The sequence below is a fragment of the Python bivittatus genome, unplaced genomic scaffold, assembly GCF_059951505.1.
Source record: "Python bivittatus isolate LINGU-HERP-01145 unplaced genomic scaffold, Pbiv_v1 ctg000570_np1212, whole genome shotgun sequence".
Classification (NCBI taxonomy): Eukaryota; Metazoa; Chordata; class Lepidosauria; order Squamata; family Pythonidae; genus Python; species Python bivittatus.
This window is the reverse complement of record NW_028277097.1, coordinates 8,000,896-8,024,092: the sequence shown is the minus strand read 5'-3', so window position 1 is coordinate 8,024,092 and position 23,197 is coordinate 8,000,896. Positions and strand designations below refer to the sequence as shown.

At 42.0% G+C, this 23,197-nt stretch overlaps 1 protein-coding gene across 1 annotated transcript in view; it reads right to left on the bottom strand.

The window, feature by feature from the left end:
• GDNF (glial cell derived neurotrophic factor) overlaps window positions 1–16,217 on the bottom strand; it is a 28,991-nt gene extending 12,774 nt beyond the window's left edge. The window contains exons 1-2 of the mRNA XM_088152806.1: window positions 15,852–16,217; window positions 762–959 (exon numbers count right to left, since the gene is read on the bottom strand). Coding sequence (XP_088008932.1) covers window positions 762–933 — 172 coding nt within the window. The 5' untranslated portion in view covers window positions 934–959; window positions 15,852–16,217. The remainder of the gene's footprint in view (window positions 1–761; window positions 960–15,851) is intronic.
• Window positions 16,218–23,197: the final 6,980 nt, after the last annotated feature.

Below are 23,197 nucleotides of genomic sequence, written 5' to 3'. Positions count from 1 at the left end.
TTAAACATACTTCCACCAACCGCATGGATGTTATAGAACATGACCTTCCTTGGATGCAGATTACAGTACAACCCCGTTCCCTTCCCCAGCCATCCTTCCACATACACATGAAGGGAGAGTGAATAAAAGCCTGCAATATACACTAACACAGTCAGCATTATATTGCCAGTGAAAATATTTCATTTCATTATGAAAATCCCAAGATTAATTGGATTTTGATTTCAAGAAAGTCTGACTTTCATTCCCAAGATGCAACGCAATGCACGCGGGGGTGGGCCCAGCTGAGTTCAGTAGGACTTGAGTCAATAAGTCTAAAACTATAAATTGTAAAGTTCTTAATATGAAGCAAATCTCAAGGAAGCCATCTCTGAAATGTAGCTTGGGGGCTGCAACTTCTATTCAACAACTATGTGGTTATAGCTATATAGAGGATCCAAACTTCCTCACCCACCTGACTTTAAAAAGATGAATTAAAAAATAAAGATATAGGAAGCTGGCCTGCTGGAGAGCAAAGCACCAGCCTGTAGCATCCTACTGATTTGCAGGAATGCCTTTGGGCCTAGTTTATCTTCTACTAAGAAGCAACAATGGCAATTCCTTGACTGTTTCCTCCTTAGTCCCCCCTGTCCCGGCCCCCCAGCCTGTCTCTCTATCAGAGGGCAGAGCTGACTGGATCATCTCAAAATGAAAAAAGCTGAAGGCCAGTAAGCAGCTGTAAAAATAACAAGAAGTGGCAGCAAGAAAAGGGAATGTGTGCTTACAATCCATTTGGCCAGCGTAGGGATTCAGCAGCCTGCTGGCAGTCTGGTCTTCTTCAGCTCTTCCTAGCACTGAGCGGGCCCTCTCAGGAGGTCTCTTACCAGCGGGAAGCGGAAAGGTCGAGATCGAGTTGAGTAGCACCACGCAGACAGCCACCACATCCCATAAATTCATCTTAGATTCCCTTCCAGCACAAGACCCTGGCAAACGGGAGACATACATTAGTTTTCACCTCTTCTTCCCTTTGAGTGCCATCTCTGCTAATCTCTACCTCTCTTTCCTAACCTGGCCTTGCCTAAATGCAACCATTTTAATGATCAATATAATAGCAAGCACAATGCTTGGCTAAGTATGTGTTGATCAATAGTAAGTCATAACTTTTCTTAGTGTCTTTTACTCTGGGACTTAATAGACCCCCAAAAGAGACTAGATTCTATGTATAAAATCTAGGAGAAACTACTAAAGATATAAGCACTATAAAGATTCTGGAACTCCATTTATGGTCCCTACTTTGGACCCTCAAAATTTTCTACAATGTCATCATGGCCATAAGCCCTATATATAAAAAAAAACTTCACTTTTTTAAAGCAACCCCATTCATCTAATTCTTACTTAAAGATAAAGAACACAAAGAATGGAAAGTTGAGGCCCTAAAATTGCTCAGCAACTGTTTCCATCTGGACAGCAGCAGGCTCCTGGTCATACTTTTGCCCTGTACAGTGAAAAGTACCGTATTTCTCTCTACATTATACTTACATCTAATATGTAATATCAGTGTACATAAACGGGAAGCATAACTTTGTTCCTTTTTCTCTTTTCCTGGAGATGAACCCTTTTCCTCCTAACATCATTTCAGGGGAATGTGGGAAACATTTAGCTGCACAGATCCTTAACTAGAGCATGGTTGCTCTATGCTCTCTGGTAAACCCACCAGAATCCATCAATGGAAGACAAGAGGTCCAGCAGAACCATTTTATCCAAGGCTGTCTTGAACCTGATGACATTCTTCCAAGGTCCTGTCTAGCTTGACATGACCCACAATCCATATTTTGGATAGTGGATGACAATTCCCTCCCACCCAGGATGTTTTGTATCTAGAGGTAGCACCAGCAATTCTTTCACAGCCTAGTCATTAGTCCTGATGAAAAACCTTGTCTGTCTGAGCTATATCATTTCAAGACGCAAGTAGATTCCCTTAAACATTGCCCCAAACCCATCCAGTGGTTGCAAATGTAAGGCTCCATTTTAATCTTGAAAATCTCCCCCAAACACTTCAAAAATAGAATTATACCTTGCACACTCAATGATATCAGAAGCACAATTTTATTTAAAGAAGAAGAGTCTTTATTGCAGTCAATGACCAGTCCATAAACACCTTACATACATAAGGTTGCTACCGATTAACCAATCTGGTAAACAGATCAATCAAACTGCTGCACATCTTACATATTGCATGACAAAATTTGGCTACACTTAAGGAAATTGAATCATTTGAAAGTAAAAGTTTTCAATAAAACTGATTGGAGTGACAAGGATATTTAATTAGGTGTGGTGTTAACTCCCAGTGAGTATAAGTGTAAAATAAACTGTATAATAAAACATGTTTGGTGGTTTCAGTGACTCCTTCACCACATGGAGAGTCTGGATTTAAATGGGATGTCTCTGTATCTCCCCTCTAAAACAACTGATGGAAGCATGTTTGAACCATGCCAAGATTAGGGCCCTTCTTAGCTTGGAAACAGTAATTTGATTTAGGTATCTGGCTGGTCTATAAGGAGTACAAAGGCTACTTAAAAATGCTTCTTTGGGGAGGAACATCATTCTATTTGAATATCAGTGTCCTTGAAGCATTGCTTGATTGTCTCTGCTGTGTGTTCTTGCCTTAGTATGTGCACTTGAGTTAAGAAAAAACCTAGAAGTTCAAGTTTTTTATGTATTGCCTTGGCCCAAGAGGAAACAAATTTATCAGAAAGGACCGGGGAGGTAGACCTGCCAGGGAGAAAAGCAGTTTAGTCCAATATGTGAATCTTATTCAAGTGCCCTCAACATTAAGAATGTTGCCCATCTTCACGGTGCTGGGTCACTGTAACTAAATAACTCTATATAGTCAATCAATTAAAAAAAAACACGGCAATTTAAATAAAATATGTCCCTTCACATAAACCACTTAACATGCCACAAGAAAACGTTTTAACTTATAGTCTGTTCCATGACATGCTATTTTCTAGTAGCAGGATTTTTAGAATGTATTTTTTATCCTCTTTCCATTCAAAAAGTGAGCTCATACTCGAAACCTGAAATGAAATGCTCAGTTAGGAATTTCTCTAAGATTTTCCACATTGTCACTGTGGAAATGTGGCTTTCCAGCAAAAATATATTGCTAATAAATAGGTGGATGTCCACTGCTGTTTGCTTAAGCATCAAATCTAAAAGAAAATTAAATATTTACCAAATAGCATAGATGTTTTTTGCAAACTACAGGTTAATCTCCAGGTTTCAGGTATTCTGGATGAAATATTTGAGGCCAGACTGCAAATCAAAGAACTGTATAATTGGAAGGGACTACAAGGATCATGTAGTCCAATCCTGCAACATGCAGGAAAACCAGTTAAACCCCCTATGAAAGGTGGCTATCCAGCTTCTTCTTCAAAACCTCCAGAAATGGAGAACTCAACTTCTGCAGATGGACTTTTCCACTGTTGTACAGAACTTACCATCAGGAAGCCTTTTTCTTATATTCAAAGAAATTGTAGGTAGCTTCAACATATATCTGTCCTAGTTTCTGTGGTCATAGAAAATAATTTCTGACCATATTTTCTGTAGTTCCCCTGACTATGACTATCATATCATCCCTAAGTCCTTTTCTCTAGACTGAACATCCCAAGTTCCTACAGCTTATCCTCATAGGACATGTCCTCAAGTCCCTGTATCATATTTTCTTCCTTTCTCACACTTCCCCAAGTAAGTTATCTAAATTAGGCAACAACCAGTTCCTGAGCAGTGAGAGGTAGGGCTGGGAGCAGCCATGAGTTCAGAATGGCTTCCTACAATCGATGGGGGGTCACCTCCTGTTTGGCTGTCAGGTTGTTGGGGGCAACACCCTGCCTCATGTTTAATTGCCAAAGTTTCTGGGCTGGCACTGCCAAGAACCTTTGGTGGGGCTCTGCCACTGCCTCTTTGACCTTCTAATCTGCCACTCCTATAAAGGCTGAGTGGAGATACCTGAATCTGGAGATGGATGGTTCCTGTTTGTGAGCTATGAAAGACACGAGATCACTGCTCTCTTTTGCTTAACATTTCCAAAACATTTAGCAGGCAGTTTGTAAAATGCTATGGCATCAGATTTGAGACTGTATGCCTTCCTGGCTCTGAAAGGTAAGGTTTAAATCTTCTAAATTAATAGTATTAGGAGCCTTTCCATGAACAAAAGATTGAGAAGGTAACAGAGATACCAGGAATGAATTGGTAATATATTTTTTTTTGCAAAAGTACAGTTTGCATTAATACAGAACAACAGATAGGGTTCCTTTAAAGTAAAGTGTTTTCTCCCAAGTTTAATCAATAGTGAATCAATAGATTGTGTTATATGGACTATTAGTCTGACTTGGAAGAAGGCAGTTCTCTGTGAACTTAAGCCATTTATTTATGCTACAGCCACTCACATTCTGTTTCACATTCATGAACATAAACAGAAGCAGATGAGGCCCATTTAGTGAGCATCTGGATCTACCTTTGCATTACAGAAGAAACACAAAATGCAAAGATCACAAACTCACTTATGCAAACAACAACATGTGTCTGAAAATTCAAAAAGAAAGAAACAGAAAAGAGAAAGAAAAGAAAAAGGTTTCAGTCTCAGTAACAAACTACAGCTTGATTACCTCCACAGACTCAAGGTTGCGGGTCAGACCAGACAAGTCTGTTGCAACGCATGTGATTTCAGGATCTTAACCCAAAAGCTTCCAGGGAGTGCTTTTTGAGAAGCGCTTCTAATCAAAAGACATCCCCTGCTTTCTATCCTGATAATAAGGGGTAGGATGGGGGGTGGGGGAGAAGGTTGACAAGTGAAAGACAGTGACATCTGGGCCCCCTATAAAATTCTGCAAAGGAGGTGGATTGACTGCCCATAAACTTTAACGCTCAACACAGTCTGAGTCATTTGCCTTTTTGCCTTCCAAGGAGAAGGAATTCTATTCTTAGCAGGACAACTGCTCTCAGGGACAGCTATTACCAGCAATAGAATGGAAGAGTCCTAATTTCCTTTAGAAGGTTCATCAAAAGTACAGCTGTACCTCTACCAAAGATGCAGAAGCAGTACCTTCTCTTCAGATGTTCAGCTAATAATAAACAACCTACAAATGGAGGGAGAAGGAGGTTCTAGGATTTTAAATACACCTATAAAAAACCTCATCTGGGCACCAGATGTGGGGTTACCTGGTTTGGTGAAGGATAAAGCCTTCTGTGCTTGCTCAAAGAAAGATTATTATAAATGCCTCATGGAGCAGCACTGACATTCCTTGTGGCTTCAAAATACACTTCTGGTTCATTCGTTCTTCGCAATTCAGAGTGGGCTACAGTTTAAGGGCCTCTCAGATGTTTACAGAAAAAGGCTAATCTGGCTTTCACATCAAAAAAGCAACAATTTGGCAACTTCCAATCATAAAATGTTATATGGGTACCATGCCTGGTAAAACAGGGATTGGGGGAGTGGCTGAGTGGAGAGGAGAATAGAGAAAAAGTAGAGAAAAAAGTCATCTGCGGAGCTGGAATAAAACATAGCTCTGTTTTGGCTGAATTTTCCTATCCCCACTGAAGCCATTATCCGCCTTGCAAACAGGCAATCTGGGACCAATCAGGCATTTCTCATCCTTTCTGCTTGTTCACCAGAGCAGGCTGGTGTGCAGACTGCCTTAAATTCCACTGGAAATATTTCAAAACTGTCCTTTGATTGGAGATGATTTTTTTTTCATTTGACCCCATTTTTGGACACTGAAAGCAGATTGGAGGAATGGGCAAAGGAAGCAGAAGAGTTTGCAGGTGCTTAATTAGAACCAGCATGCAACACTCCCTCCCCTCCCCTCCCCACCCCACCCCATCTTTTTTTTTCACTGCCAAGCTTTCATTCTGTAATGTAAAAGACCATCCAGGTAAACCTGCAGAGCGCTTACCACTTACCACTGAATAACTATAAGCAGCATATCTTCACAACCTGGATTGGGGCTTCTAAAGCAAGGGACATCAATATATTCAACACAAGCTGGCGATCCAAAATCTTTCATAGCCACTTTGATTTGATAGGATTACAGCTCTATCCATAATCCACTGAGGATGAGATTTTGGATTTCACAAGCCTGGTAACACATCCTGAGCCAATTAGATCAGCCTAAACTATATAACACTTAAACGCAGCATTTCCCCTTGTAGGGTTTTAAATGATTATGTACTCTTTCTAGCCTCATTAATTTTGGATGAATTTTACTTCCATGTTCTAGGTTGAGACTTGTTATTTTTCCTGGCTTGAAGTTTTTCAGCATATTATGAGTTTATTTTATTTTTTTTATTTTTCAAATTTGTATGCCGCCCATCTCCTTATAAGTGTCTTTAACACTTGGGATGTTGGTCTGGACATACAGGGCACTTGGAAGTTCAAAATGACCCCAGTACTGCAAAGACAACCACATTTTCAACCAACTTCATCTGATTGATACTGCAGACCTTAAACATTGCCTTTAGATATGCAGATCTGTGCATCTTTAATCAGAAGTACATTCCATGGTGTCTAACCCTGTAGCATTTTCAAACAGAGAGTTCTAAGTGTTTCCAAATGCATTGAAAAGGATAAAATCAAAAGAAGCAATAGGAGAGTTATAAAAGACAAGTACCATTGTCTAACCCTCTCACAAAAGTGTGTATGTAAGTCCCACTCAGTTGGACAAGATCAAGGGAGCAAGAACTGCACAGATTTCAGCAAGGTATCCTTAATGCTAGTCTGGGGTAAATATTATATATTGGAAACTAAGAGGAATTTCTCATTTATAATGTGTGATTGAATGATTTGAAAAGCTTCTTCTTAGGTTTTTTGCCAGCTCGGCTGTGTTGCTGTTTATGAGATAGGCTGCCAACAAACTTGTCCTCTACTCTTGTTTGTATCTAGTCTCCCTTCCATTCCTTTCTCAGCCTTCCCACAGTCTCTCCCAGAATGACTGCACACCAGATGATTTGTCCCAAAGCAACCTCAGCATCGGGGCTATTGTAACAATTCCTGTTTATCCCTAAGCCTTTCTATCTTTATTCGTATAACATCCTTAACCATAGTTAGCCATAGTTTACTCATCTAAACCGTTTTTCTAGGTTCTGATACTATCATAAGACAAAGAGGCCCTTGAGTAAAGTATGCTCTTGAATAACGTATGACTCATGTAGTTTTCTTGGAAGTGCTATGGAAACAATTTGGCCATAGCCTTCTTCCAGAATGCTTTTTATTCCAGCTTTCTAGTGTATCTAACCTACAGTCCTGGAATTCTTTCTTCCAGGTGGTCTCCCATCCAAACACTAACAATGCCTGACCCTGCTTACCTTCAGAGCCCAGATGAGGTTGATCAGGTACTGTCACAAGCTGAGACTTACATGACATATTGAACCATAAACCACCACAAACTAATTGCATAGACAGTGTTTGTGAAATATGAATGGCCAGTCTGTTGTTAAGTAATCATAACTTCTCCCCTCCCCCCCCCCCCCGTTTCCACTTTCAAAAACCTCCCAAGGAAGAGGCTTCTTAATCTTCTCCCTCTTTGGTAGTTCTGCTCTTCCCAAGTGCTTTGCCTTAGAGGAAAGATTAGTTGTTCCGTATGGATAGTGTGTTAAGTATGGTTTGGTATTAGCCAATGGCTCATAACCCAGCATAGCCCCATTCAGAGGCTCCTCCTTCAGTTGCTTCTCCTCTTCACAAATGCAATCTACTTGCTGATGTATTTTTTGCTCTCTGGGCCAAGCAAAGGTGATTATATGAAGAAACAGCAGTAAACCTTATGGCCAGTCTGCTCACCAGCAATCTTTTAGGCAAAGAAGGAGATGGCAGTGATGAAGAAGGAGAAGCAGCAAATAGAGTGAAGACTGACTCATGACTGCATTTGCCAGAGGTAAGTTAAAGACACAGTGGCTATGTTCACAAGACACACCGACCCAACCACACATGAGAACCTAGACAGTGGTTACTTTATGACTGAGTATGTTGTGTAAGTCCAAAAAAACTGAGTTATGTAAACCCTGGGTCATGGATACCTCTATAGCCCGGTCATTTCCAGATCAGAATTATAGCCAACTAATTCCACAGTATCCAAGGGTAATTGTAAATAATGTTATCTTATCCTTGTGTTGTCTGAGATGAAAAGAAAAAAATTATCCTGAGGTTATTCCTCCCTTTTGGCCTCCAGTCACAAGGGATTGAGAAAGGAGAGGCTCTGCAAAAAGTAGCTGCTGCAAACACAATTTCCCTGGGTTCCCCTCCACTTTTCATCTAGCACTCTTTTCACTTGCTTGTGATTTGGCCTAAACGACATCAGCCTTCTTGTGCAGAGGTGACCAGTGAGGAAGGGGAGCCTGTGCGGAGTCTTATTTAAGGGCCCTCCATAATATGGAGCAGACAGTAAGAAAGGCCTGCACTGACACATTTCAGCAATCAAATAAATGTTGGACTGAAAAGAGACCATCCCACCCCCAGTCTGCCCACCTAGGCCTTTAGCTTTAAACAATGTCTAAGGTGCATTTTGCAAGCTAAAAATGTTCCACCGCACATACAAGTTATGCAATGATGCAGTGAGCATAATCTGCACTGGATCTCCAGAGATACTATGCCCAAGAGATTGGCTTTCAACTCCCCAATAAAGTAGGAAGGAAGGACACCTGCTTTGTTCACCTGTTCCTTCATACCTTCCCTACACATCAAATAAGCAGGATTCTTGGTGAGCTGTGTTCCAGGGTGTGCTTGGAGAAGCATGTGCTAAGACTAAAGCAGGTAGGAAATGCTGTAGCATACTCATATTATCACCATAAAGCGCCCCCTCTCTTTTTGCAGGCAAAATCTAATCCAGTTTATTTCAACCCTGGCAATATGTCTTGGCTTTCTCAAATGGATCTTCACCTGGTTGGTGTGACTGTGGGGGAGTGGGCTCTCCCACATAGAACCTTGATCACCAAACTCACAAGAATATCAACACGTTACAAGCAAAAAAAGCCAGGGAAAGAGGAAGAGCGACTGAGAAGAAGTAGACCTGCATCCTGGACTTCAGAAGACCAGATTTTGATGAACTCAAAGGGAAGGTGGGTCAGGTCCAATGGCTTCAAATATTTAAGGAGAACAGGCATCCAGGAAGTGTCCAGGGAAATAAGATACTGAAGGTGCATGTGCACACAAGCCCCACAGGAGGAAAAAACTAGAGAAAGCTAAAGATACATGAATAATGCAGAGCTCTCTAAAACAGTGAAGAGAAAAAGGGACATGTGCAAGAAATGGAGGGAAGGGAACATAGCCAAAGAAGAACACAAGGTAGTCTCCAGAAAATGTAGGAATTCTATCAGAAAGGCTGAAGCTGAGTCTTGCAAGATACACCAAAAACAATAAAAGGGATAAGTTTGGGTATGTTAGAAATAAAAGGAAAGCCAAAGATGGTATAGGTCCATTGTAAGAAGAAAGTAGTAAATCAATAATGGGTGAGGAGGAGGAGGCCTCTGTCTTTCCTCAGAAGGGAAGGGAGCTAGTCATTGTTATGCCCCTGGGAGAATAAGAAAACCGCAGTTTAGGACAGGTAAGGAGAGGGTAAGAGACAACTTCGCTAATTTAAAGAAATTCAAGTCTCCAGGCCAGATGAATTACCTTACAGGATTATGAAGGAACTAGAAGAAATGACTGTAGACCCACTCTTTGTATTCTCTAAAAACTCCATCTTCAAAAAAGGGAAAGAGAGGACCCCAAAAAAGTACACTTCTGTCAGTTTGACATCTATATGGGCCATCAACTTTCAACAGATTGTCAAGCTGTGATGTTCAACATTTTTATCAATGACTTGGATCAGGGAGTGGAGGGGATACGAAGCTGGGAGGGTAGCAAATACTTTGGAAGAAAGAGATAAAATTAAAAAAGATCGAGGAAGGCTTGAGCAGTGGGTTGAAACGAACAGGATAGAATGTAATAGCAAGAAAGGTCAAGTTCTGCATCAGGGCAGAAATAATGTAAGCACAAGAACAAGAAGGTGGAGACCTGGCTTGGCAAATACACAGGAAAGGGAACTGGGTGTCCTTGACAACCACAAGTTAAACATGGCCCGGGAATGTGATGCAGCTGTTAAAAAGGCAAATCTATCTTGGGGGGCATTAACAGGAGTATAGAGTCCAGCACTTTGGAAGCAAGTAATTGTTCTCTGCCCCGGTCAGACCCCATTTGGAGTACAGTACTGTGTCTGATTCTGAGCACCATAGTAGGACAATGACAAACTGGAGCAAGTTCAGAGGACAGCTGCTAAGATGATGAAGGATCTGAAAAACAACCCCTCATGAGACTAAAGGATATAGGTGCATTTGGCCCAAACAACTCTATGACTCTCTAAAGGAATGTCAGGTTTGTTGGAACAGCATGTTGGAAATTATGACCTACTCAGAAGTAGGTTATTGTTCTTATTTATCTTGAAACCTGGCCTGGGTTCCTGTTGTGAATGCTTCTAGTAACCCAGATGTGGGATTGTCTGCTTGTTTCATAAAGCCCCTGGGATAGGACAGAAGACTTGAGTCTTCTATTGCACCAGAAGACAGCAACTAGAATGGAGTCACAGAGCAACCCATGTGTCCTAAACAAATCTCTGCCAGTCCATATCTTTCTACTTCTCTGCACTACCCAGCTTATTAGGTCTAATGGTAGAGTGCCTTTCCTCTGTCAAAGGATTTAAAGGTACACTGTACATCTCAGACCAGCAACCCTGAGAGACCTTGCACAGGAGTCAAATTGACAATGTCTAGGCAACATGGAGGCCCCTTATCCATTTCTTTCCTGGCACCAAGCCTTAGAGTTTGCCTTGAGTTTTTGTTTAACTGGCAGCCAAGTGAAACAGACATGGGATTTTTCAGTACAATAAATAATTTCCATGTTGATAGAACTTTAGAAAAAACATTTGCGTCTCTCTTGTGCTATTTGTGATGACTGTCACTGTTAAAGAGGAACAGAAAGTGGAAAGAATGCTGAATACACTCTAAACCAAAGATTGCATACAAATAATTCTAGATCTATTCTGTTCTACAAACTGAAAAATCTTGAGCACACCCTTGAGAAAAAATTGAGCCTACATTCTCTTGATTATGCTAATTTACCAAAGAACAGGGGTGAGAAACAAATGATATTCCAAATAGCAATGAACCAGAAGCCTGCAGAATCCCAGTCTGCCTGGTGAGTAGTGAAGGATGCTGGGGGTCAACGTTTGCAGGTTGCCCATTAAATTCAGTTACATTCTTGATATAGGTCTTTCTCATATCTTCAGAGGCAGTATCTCAGGGAGGCAATAGATAGTTATCTCTGCATTTTTGTGGCCCCAAGAAGACAGAAGATTTAGCTAGACCTTACCTAGGCATGTCCTGAAAGATCACTGAATAGAAAATGATTCATATTTTTGCAGAACTCAAAGGGCAAGAAACTAGCTTAGACTGTCATTTTGGTTTTCAGAGGGACATCCATATTTGTCTGCTGTGGGGAAAAAAACAGTCTTGTGACTCTTTAAAGACTAACAAATTCATGATGGCATAAGCCTTAATAGATTACAGCCCTCCCCATCAGATGCATCTGATGAAGAATGGTAAAATATATATATTAAAACAAAATACACCTTGTCTTTGAGGTGCAATAAGACTCATTATTTTTCTTTTTTTACTTTTAGTGTGCTTTTAACAGATACTGTACAAATTTCTCTCTCCACTTTTTGATGTTGCACTGTGTTACGTTTATATATATTTGGTAATATTTATGTGTTCTACGTCTTTTTACCAATCTTCAGTGAACTCCCTCCAAGGAAACCAAATTCTGAATAAATGTTCAGAAACATTTCACTGCTCAATTCTGGAATGCACACCCATAACAACACACTACAAACAGATAACTTTCTGATAACTTATTCTTCTTTAGTGTTCTCCACTCTCACTTCACACAACTGCACTTTCTAATCTTATTTGAGTAAATTAATCATGTCATTCTAACAAGATCCTTTCTCCAAGGCGAGGGTGGTGGTGGTGGTGGTGGTGGTGGAACTGTCAGCCCAAGTACAGATCCACTCAGTAGAGGCTCTAATGAGCTAGAATTGCTCTATAGAAGAATCAGAATTGGAACAGGCCATTTAGACCACGGAGTCTAATCTTCTTCCATGTATCAGGTGGCAACTCTCAGCAACATTCTATCATGGAGAACTGAATGTGCCCAATGATAAATAGAGGAAGTTTCCTTATTGTGAGTCGAAGTTTAGGCCGTTAAATCCAGTCCATTCAGGTTGGCCAAGTTTTTACCAGGGCTTCTGGCAAAGGCTCTTCTTCTACCTGCTACCTGGCTTTTTAAGAAGAAGTCAAAATTCAAATCAATTTACTTTTCCCACCCATCTCTATCTTTGCAGATGTCTGAAGTTCTACTTGGACTGAGGTGTCAGATGTTTTGATCAACAGTCCTATTTTTCCTATATTGTGTTTAAGCATCCAAAAAAGGGGAAGAAAAAATTCCTGTGATTCTCAATTCATATGAGAACTTTGACTGAAAAAAGTATTACTTGGGAATAAATAGTTTAGATGCAATGAAACAGGCCTTCCAGTGCTAGTAAAGGCATTCAGCAGGAGTTCCAAGTTTTCTTCCTTCATAGAAGAAGATGGAATAAGCGGTGGGGAAGGATGGAATGGGTAACAAATAAGAGACATCTTTCTCTGGACCCCATAGTAAATGCCATGAATAAAGCAGTGCTAACATATGGCACCTATAGCTGCATCCATATATACTACTTGAGCCAACAAATCATTACTGCACTATTAAACTACTAATTTTGACTTCATTTATCTGGATCCCTACTGTTCTCCAACTTTGGTACTCTAGAGCCAGATCTGGATAAGAGTTAAAGCATGCCCAAGTCTATTATCATTTGGCTAGATATCTGCATTTCACTTATGGTTAACTAATTGTGCCAGTTTCTTTTAGGAGTTTGAACTAGCTCAGTCTTCCCCAACCTGATGCCCCCAGTACTAACATAATCTAACACATGGAGGACACCAGGTTGGGGAAGGCTAATAGGATGCATGTAAAAATACTATTTGAAACTGCCACAAGAGGGCAATAGAAACCAATTGCTTCTTCCAGTTGCAGCATTCAGCTCCTCCCCTTTGTAGATACACACAACCCGTTATTTTGGGATGGATTATGGATGTCCTACCCTATAGAACTTTAGAAAAGACAACTTCATATTGCCATGGATACTGTCTTTCAAAGCCTAGTCAAATTATTCCAAGATGCTTTTGCTCTAACAGCAAGAGGTAAGAGCTTCCCTCTGTGCCCAATTGCATAAAGTTCAAGCAGTCCACGTGTTCTTCCCAATGCAGGAGTCCTCCTTATACTGCAACATCAACCAGGTATCTTTGCAGCACCTTAAATATATTAACACTCAAGCATCTTAACTCATGTGACAATAAAAGTTAGGCTTTAATTTGCCATTAGACATTTGCAGGGAATCACTGCTGTTGAACTCAATGTGAAAGTTGAGTGACTGATAAAATGTTAGGTTTGTAGGTCTCTTCCCTCCCTCCCACCTTAAAATCCAACAAGATGTGACAATAGTTGTGTTCACATGACACACTGAACCACAAATTAAATCATCCCACCACTGGCTTGGATGGTGGGGCAAATCCAACCCAGACGCTTTGTTTAGATCCTGTGGCTCATGAGAACCCAAAAAATCAGGCTCATTCTGTAAATCACAGCTTAGTTAACCATGGTTTAACTTGTCATGAGAACACAACATTAAAGTATCTCTTTTTGAAGTCTATGCAAAGTCCCTAAATCAGAGAGGCCAAAAGGTATGGGGCTGCTACCTGCCAGATGACCTACACAAAGCTACTGTGCTAATTTAAATTGGAACTTTTTATTCCAGACAATGCTCTTGCCTCTCTTCAAGCCAGGCACGGGCCAGGCTTTCAAACATGCACACACTATATTCCTCCTTCGACCAGTCTCAGGGAGCTTCTCTCCAGCCAAAGTTACCTGGAGCTGATCACCTCATGTGTGCACAGGGCAGATTTGGGCTGGGATTTCCAAGAGATTGAATAAAAGTGGCAATGGCATATAGCCATTTCTTACTGTTCTCTGCAAATGGTGGGGAAAGGAGATCAAGGCACTTTTGGGAATCAGCATGCTCAGAGAAGGGGATATTTAGATTCCTCTGTTGAATGGTTTGGTTTCTGCTTAGCTTGCAGGGCTGCTGTTAACATCTATTTGGTTGACTGTGCTTGGGAGAACTCCCTAAACACATTTCTAAGCATTCTCCTTTCTCGTCTCCAGCTTTGGGGGGCCTCTTTGGAGCCCCTGGGTTGAGGAAAAGAGAAAGTCAAGAGGATAAGTCAGGCTCTTGATGCTACCCCAGGGAAAGCTTTCAATTTCAAGCCTTCTTGATAGTTTTTGTAGGAATGCCTTAAACTTGATCTGTGGTTTTAACACTGTATAGTTTATTCAGGTCAGTTTCTTGATCCCCACTTTCAGCAAGTTTACTGCTGACCCTTAACACACATTTGCTCAAAGCTTATTTTTGCAGAAAAAGTAGGCAAACTAGGCTCAGTGAAGATCCCAAAACTTCTTCCCCTAAATCAGAAACTAAGGCTAAGAAATTAACTTCACACATGTTCCAGATCAGCATTTTCAAGAAAGAATTTGGCACAACAAAAACTTAAGCTTTGATATTAGACTTATTTGGGAGTAAAATTCAGTGAACAGAATCACTATTATTTCTGAGTAGGCAAACACTAATGTGATTAGTGCGCTAATCCATAAACCGATAGCCCTCCACACAAACTTGAGAACATCGAGCTGAAGCATCAGATTGGGGAGACCCAGTTGAAATGCCCAAGAAATTCATTGGGGATTTGGAACCAGTTATCCCTCAGTTTAACCTACCTTGCAGGACTGACATGAAGATAAAAGTAGAAGAGAGACAATCTTAGCCAAGGGGGACAGAAATGTGACACGTAAATAACTATTCATATATCCACCCTTGCAGGAATTGATTCTTGGGATTTGAGGCAGAGAGCCAGCGAGTAAACCATTCCAGGCATTGGAGAAAAAAGCGAAAGGGATGTAAAGGAATTTAGCTACAGTCATTTGGATCAGGGGAGTGATTCTGTTGCATGAAGAGGTTTACACTCCAGAATTTAAAGTAACTGTTGTGCTCGGCCGATGCTCCCCGTGCAGGAGAAGGAACAAACAGGAGGGGCAGACCCCAACCCTGGAGAGATTCCATTGGAGGATACCAACCCCTTTTATTTCTCAACCCCTTGGTCCTAGATTAACCATCTCTCTAAATTGTCCCTCGGTCATTGGGAACCACTTGATACCTGGACTGTAGGATTCCTTCCAGAAGAGAAGTTAAAAACAAAACAAAACGAAAGCTTTGGGTTGCAATAATCTGAAGCTTTCTGCTAAGGGGTTATATTCTTCCCCAACTACCTCCAGGGATCCCTCCCACCTCAGAACCAGGCGAAGCCTCGCTTTCTAATAAACTAATGGCGGACCCAAAAGCGACATAGGTGCGGGGCAGAAAAAGAAAAGAATTAGCCAAGGTGGAATAAAACTTCCCTCAGCTCTGCTGATCTAACACTTTGGTACGTGCAGATGCAGGATAGAAGAGAAATACGCGGGGTGGGGTGGGGGAGGGCAGCGGAACCGATTCTTTGCAGATAGTTCACAAATTCTGTCCTAGCAGCAAACCAGACCCCTCCCCGCCCCGCCCCGCGCGGCGCAACCTGTCCAGGTCCCGGAGCCTCCCCGATCGCGGCTGGGTGGGTCGCCGCTTGTCCGGTCGACATCTCCTCCTTACCTTTGAGCTGGTCTTCCCAGGCCCCAGGGTGACATGAACGCCAGAATTCCCCGCTCTCCAGCTCCGAGATGCGAAAGGAGCCCCGGGCGCTGCGGTCCTCCAAGTGGGTGGGCGCGCGGGGTGGGAGAGGTTGCCTTCGGCTGACTTGGCGCTCGCGATCCAGGCGGGGGAGGGAGCTTCTGCTGCTGCTGCTGCCGCCGCGGCTCCGCGCCCTCCCCCCGCAGGTGCAGCCGGGGACGCCTCCCTTCCCCGGGCTCCGAGCGAGCCGGGTCCGCGCGCTCCCAAGCTCAGGACAGACTGCGCGAGAAACCTGCCTGGCCGCGCGGGGCGCCGCCTGACAGGAGGAGCTGGCTCGGGACCCTACCGTTGCCAAGGCGCTGGCTGGAAAGCGGAGAGAGACACCCCATTAACAGCGGCGGGGAGTCCCGTGAAGACATCAGGGGGGGCTTGGGGCGCCAGCAGGTCCGGGGAGAAGCGGGCGGCGGCGGCAGAGGCGGCTGCGGGGAGCCTCGGAGAAAGCGAGGTGGACCGGCGCGCAGGGGATCCGCGGAAGGCAGGGGTCTTCGCACGTGGCGGAGCGGGGCTGCGACGGCCGCGGGACGCCCGAGATAGATCCACGTGGAGCGCCGTGCGGCTCCCGAGGGGCGATCAGCGGCGGCGCTTGCAAATCCACCGCGCAGGCGAGGCTAGGCGAGGCGAGGCGGGCGACCGCGTCTTTCTCTTCTTCCTCGCCCAGGTAACTCGGTAAAATCCGCAGGAATCGAAGAGGGCGGGGAGGGGGGAGAGAGAGAAAGAGAAAGGCGGAGAAAGGAAAGAAGCACGGGAGGAAGGCGATCGATCTCCTGCCTCGGGAGGTGTAGCTCAGCGTTTACACCAGGGGGCAGAGGTGGGCGCTCAAGCCGTCGAAAACATACGCCTAACCGTCTCCTTGCCAGGGAAAAGTGGGGCTGGAGATGCCTTTATAGGGCTCCAGCTTGGTGACGTTCTCTCAATGGCGCCTCTGATTCGCCCGCGGACCTAAACACACATACACACACGCGCGCGCGCGCACACACACACACACAGACGAGCGGGGCTTGTCTTTCACTCCTCCTCCTCTCACCCCCCCCAACCATCAAACAACGCTAGAAGATCCAGCAAATATCTCTCGGCTGAAGTCAGCAGCTCGACATATCGTATATTACATGGCAAGCAACGGAGAAGCCTTCTGAAGTTGGCCCGGCATCTTAAGCTTACATTTTCTTGCTGAGGTAACCTAAAACCAGACTTTGGTGGAAGCCGCCCGCGGGGCATTCTGAAGCCCCCCGCTGCCCCCAATTCCAGAGCGCTCGCATCATTGCTAAAGGGGCCGGTCACCGGAGGCTGGAGCCCAGCTGCGCTCGCTCTCGGCCGTCCCTCCGACCGGCTTGCCTGCCTTTGGGCGCTCGCGGAGCGCAGGCGACGTCGAGGAGCGAGCAGGTAAATCGGCGAGGCTGTCGAGGGAGGCCACGCCCACGGAGCGTGGGCCCCACCTCCGAAGCTCAGGTGTGGAAGCTTCGCGGCCGTACCTGCTGAAGCAGCCGGAGGATGCAGGAAAAGAGAGGAACTCCAGTCGGATGCTCGGACGGAGCCGCTGAGCGTTTCCGCCCAGGATTCTTAGAAGCATCCTTGGATATCTTTTGCACAACTGAGTTTGAAAAAGGCAGCAGAGTTGCAATTAAATGGAATTTAATTGGCATTTCTCTGTGGTAGCAACAACAATAACAAACTTGCTGCACACAGTTGAGCCTGGTGTGGTGGCTATTTCATGGTTCAGCACATTGGGGAAACTCAGCCAAAGATTTGTAAAGTCCAGCCAAAATGTGATGGTGTGAGGTTTTGTGAAAATGTTAAGCAGTCATGCTTTTATCTGAAGGATGACTGACAAGAGATACAGTACAGAGTCCTACAGCAATTTCTAACATCTGACTTTAAATTTGCTTTGCTGTCAAGAGTCCATAAATTGGGTTCTGTAGCACAAACATTAGTTCAGAATTACGTTGATTTGGATAGTGTTGTTCTCACTGTTTGTACTTCTTTTCCTTGTTGCTCAACGTACTGCCACACCAGTACCACTGTGTTACCACAAAGATGGACAGTCTTCCTATATGACGAAGAATTGAAAAATGGAAACTAATGTAAGTTGATTTATTTATGAATGCATGTTTCCTGCTGTCCTAACAGCTCTGGATAGATTACAAAGAATATATATATGTGTGTGTGTGTGCATACACACAGTGTGTGTGTGTGTATATGTATATAAATAAAATTCAAAAACCATTTAAATTTCTGAAACAATATTAAAACTAAAATTTATTTATTTATTTATTTATTTATTTATTTATTTATTTATTTGATTTCTCCCCCGCCCATCTCCCCCACAATAGGGGACTCTGGGTAGCTTATAAAGACAACTAACATCTAAAGGGTTTTAACCCTCCTTCTAAAATGTAATAAGAAAGAGGCCAGTCTCAACTTCATTGACAAGTATTTCTGAGTATGGGCTCTGCATAGATAGAGGAGAATTTCCTGCTGATATTTAAAGTTCTAGAGATAGTTGTCCCATTAAGGACCTAAGAGAACAGGCAGATGATACAGGAGTAAGTTGCAGGAAATTTGGGCATTAGAGTTTTTCACTAAGCTTAGGTTCTATAAGAGACAGCAGGCTAATGGGAGACAGTGCAAATACAATTTATAATACAAAGTATATATCATAATTTATAGGGGATTTTTCTAATTAGCATAACTGGATTCTAGAACTGCATGTTCGCTATCTCTCGTACCTTCTGTGTATTCGAACAATAGAAGGGAATTTAAAACATAATTCAGTATGAACAATACCACTTAATGACATCTGTTTCACATCATTTTCACATCATTCAAGTGTTCAGAATGTTCCATCTTTTTCAATAACCCGTACAACAATCTGTTAAGAAGCAAATATAAGGGTTTCTGAGTGAGTGGGGATAAAATCAAGAGGATTAAAGTTCCAGTGGGATTTCATGGAATGGAATTAGGACAAATGTTGGTCTGGAATTGGAGACACAGTAGAACATGGTGAATCTGAGGCTGAACCAGAATGAAATCTGACTAATTAAAGCTGTTATCAGCCTTGAACGAGATGGATCAGAGGTAGGTTTAGGATATAATGTTGAAAACACTCTGGCAAATCATAGGCTAATAATGCACTGTTTTCATATAAGACAGACATGGGGAATGTGGGATTTCCAGATATTGCCAAACTCCAACCCTCAACATTCCTTCCAACTGGCTATTCTGACAGAACTCAGGGAACTGGAGTACGGTATCTGGAAAGCCACAGATATCCTACTTCTAGACTGCTGTTTTAGTCCTAGAGATCATAATGGGTATTGTGACAGAGCAAAGAATCAATTTTTCTTTCTTGTGTGTTTCTTATTTGAACACTGGGAAAAAAAATTAAATAAGTGTCTGACATATTCACTTTTGTGGGAATGAGGACAATCTCTAGGATGGGTCTCAGCTGGAGGTAGCAATATAGGTTGAAAGGATGGGGAGGCTGAGAATTTTTGTCTACATTTTTCTGTCTAAATTCAGATTCTTCTTTCATTTAGGTGACTATATTAAGGAGTTTCATGCAACCCTCAAACTTACCAGAGTTAACAGAACATGTATATATATAAATGTTAGCTAATCATTGTGGGGTTCCCAAAATCTTTTCTAAAAGAAGCAGAAAAACTCAAAATCTTTTAAATCCAGCACTACCATATCTAGACTGCAAAAATCCTGGTGACCTTGAGATGGCCGCAAAGAATTTAAGTTTTAAATATATTTTTGTTGTCTATGGTCACCTGGATCCTTCCAACCTAGATATGCTAGCCCTATTAAATTGCTTTTTTTTCTGACTAAAAGAACAGGAAAGAACTATATATGGAAATAACTTATTCAATGAACTATGGTTATACAAACCATGATTTATGTGAAGTGTTGCATGGACTATTATGTTTATTCTTGTATCATTTCAGCCTCAGTCCTCAAACAACTGTTTAAACTTAGTGCACTGAATTACTTTACAGTAATTTACAGTATCAGAGTGCCTGCTCTAGCCAGACACTTCAGGAATCTCTTACTAAAGAAATGTTTTCAAGGGGCTAATTGGATGTAATTGTGCGTGGCTGCCACATGTTGCTACCGTTTTCATTTACATTTGGGTCTGCAACATCTATGCCTTTTTCATTACCACCGATTTCACTGGGAGTTTGGCACAAATGTTTGTTGTAATCTGCAAATATCTCACTATCTTCCCACAGGAGAGCTTGTAAGGTTGTACTGGATGCGCAGAAGCTTGGATAATATATTTCTTACTTGGCAGAGATGACAGAGTAAAGACTTCGAGGGAGGGCAGGACGGAGAGGCATCCACAGAGGGGGTCAAAAAAGTCAAGATGGCACCTGTACCTGCATGATCAAAGCACTGCCTGTTTTTTTGCACATTAAAGTAATGTAAACCACATATCACCTCACATAAATCATGGTTTGCTTAACCATTGTTCACTAAGCTCTTTCTTTTTTGACACACACACACAGCCTTTGCAGATGGCCCTGACCATTATGGATAGTTCTCATGTTGTTTCATTTGAATGCACACTTAGGTGAGTAGACTGTCACTTAAAGGAGGCTGATCAGAAGTATATATGAGGGTCTGTGAGGGTCAAAAGGAGGGCGGAGAAGATATCTGCAGACTCTTCACATCCTGGATATAAATGGTTTCAACTTCTTCCTTCAGGACGGCGCTATAGAGCACCGTATGTTAAAACATCTAGACACCGGAACAGTTTTTTCCCTCGTGCCATTGCTCTGCTAAACACTACATGATAAGATATGTGCTGGACAGTGGCTTCTCCTTTTGAAAATGAACAGGTGTTGGTCCATGGCGGTAGCGTTATTCTACTGTGTAGCATTACTGCTTATTATCATTCCTTCTTTCTGCTGTTATCCAAACGCACTGTTGCTCTTGCTGTTTGTTTTTTCACCGAAAATAAATTCCTTGTATATATTTTATACTTGGCCATTAAAGTATTCTGATTCTGATTCATCATTCAGTTCAGCCTGAACAGAGTACTCATGCTGTGTGTGGCAGAGTCACAGGGTTATATCTTTAAGCCACAATATGGTTTATTTGGTTTTGGCTTAGCACAATCTATGAACCTATTCCATAAAATCTGTAAATCATAGTTTATGTCTTAGCCATTGTGGCTTATTCAGCAAACTATAGTTGAAGGTAACTAAGCTTCAGCATAATATGTGAGTCCAGTGGTTATAGTTCAGATCACTATATTATGTGATATTCCATTATTTATTTGTTTGATTCCCACCTTTCTTTCAGACCTTAAGGTGGGTAGCACAGCATTTCTTCTGCCAGCTTTCTCTTACAAGAACGTCTCTGTGAATTGAGTAGTGATTATTCCAAAATCACCCATAAGCTTTCATGGTTGAAGTGGACTTGATTCTGGTCTTCCTAATCCTAGGCCAGGGACATCATCTGCAGGAGTACCAGAATATTTGATGCCCCTTCTTTATTATTAATAATAAATTAAATAAATTAAATAATTAATTTGGTAATAATTAGGCTTTTAAGTTTTACTGTTGTTCAAGATACAGTAGCCCAAAGGAGGCCAGATAACAGAGCAGAAGTTGACTCCTGTCCTTTTCTTTGGTGGGATTCCTACTTCTTGTTAGGAGTTTAAGGTAGCACTTGGTTGCAAAGTGGCCTGCATGAATAGGGGGAGGGTGCAAATGATGTCATGAGCATTGTGACATTATCATGCAAACAATATAAATTACTTATGTACATGATTTGCATCATGTGACTATTGACCCAACTGCTGTATAATTTGTGTCATTTGTGTAATGATATCTTGATGACCTTGCTATCACTTGCCCACTTCCACCGACACTCATAAAAGGCATCTTGCAACAACATGGTACGTGATGGCATTGTGGCTTCTGTTGGGTGCCTATGAGAGCTTGCATTTTCAATTAAAAGCTAACAGTTGCATTTCAGTTCCCTTATGTAAGGTTCACTGGGTGAATTTACAGTCAAAAATAAGTGCCACTGAGTCGAGGGAAGTTTAATCTCAGTCAACGGTGCATAGGATTACAAACTCTGCTCTGCAATCTTACATGTGAAGTTTTATTAGCAGTTTGTTTATTTTGGATTTCTGTGTGTTATAGTGGTATCTTAAAGCGAAGTATAAGCACAACAGAAAATTATTAAGTGTATATATTTCATAATGATGTATACACTTCCTCCAGATAAAACATTTTTCTTTGAAATCTCTTCTGACTGTGTGAGATTTTATTAGGTGTGTGTGTATCTGGGCCATCACAAAACATTCTACATCAGTGATTGCCAGTTTTTGCTACAAGGGATAATACAATGAGTGCCTGCATTTCAAAATTTATTGCTCCACCGTTATTCAACACGTAGCCAACAAAGGCTTATAATAAAAATATATATAATAAAATAGACCAGACAACTAGTCACAGGATGTTTAGTTGGTATGAAAATAACTTATATGTTCATCACAATAATTCTTTACATTTTTAAAGGTTTAGGATTAAAACAGCTTGCCTGCATGTCTAAGAACGATACTGGGGAGAAAACATCTGGGAATGTGGATTTTGAATTCTGGCATTTTACTTGACCAGAGACAATGATGATGTGACAAAAGGAAAAAATATACAGACTATGAGCAATCACATGTTGTTATACCACTTTCAACTCACTGAGAAAAATCATTATTTTTCACCAGACAAATTATGAATGCAACAGATTTTTGAGGGACATCAAATAACAGTAGAGGTTGAGAAGGGCAGTACGAAGGGTAGAGGTTGAGAACCAGAGGGTTACTTCATAGTAAGCTAATTGTCTGTAATTTGTAACCATGCTGTCTGGGAATTTTGCAGAGTGTTGTTCCAAGAGATTTGAAAGACACCAGGTTAGGAAAGTTAATTTAGCTAGGTTCACACATTGCAGTACACCATCATTTGTTAAGCAAGCATGGAATGTCACATATCACAATATAGTTTACAATCTACAATGGATGGGTTCAGATATTATCTTATGTGGAAACCGCATGCCACTTTACTACAGTGTATGAACCCAGTTCTATTACAGTGGAACCTTGGTTCATGAACTTAATTCATTCCGCGACTCTGGTTGCGACCCGAATTGGTAGCGACCCGAAGCAAATTTTCCCATAAAGTTCAATGTAATTACCATTAATCCGTTCTGGCGTGGAGGACAGGGAGGCGGCTATTGCTTGGAGGGAGAGTCCCCCTCCCTAC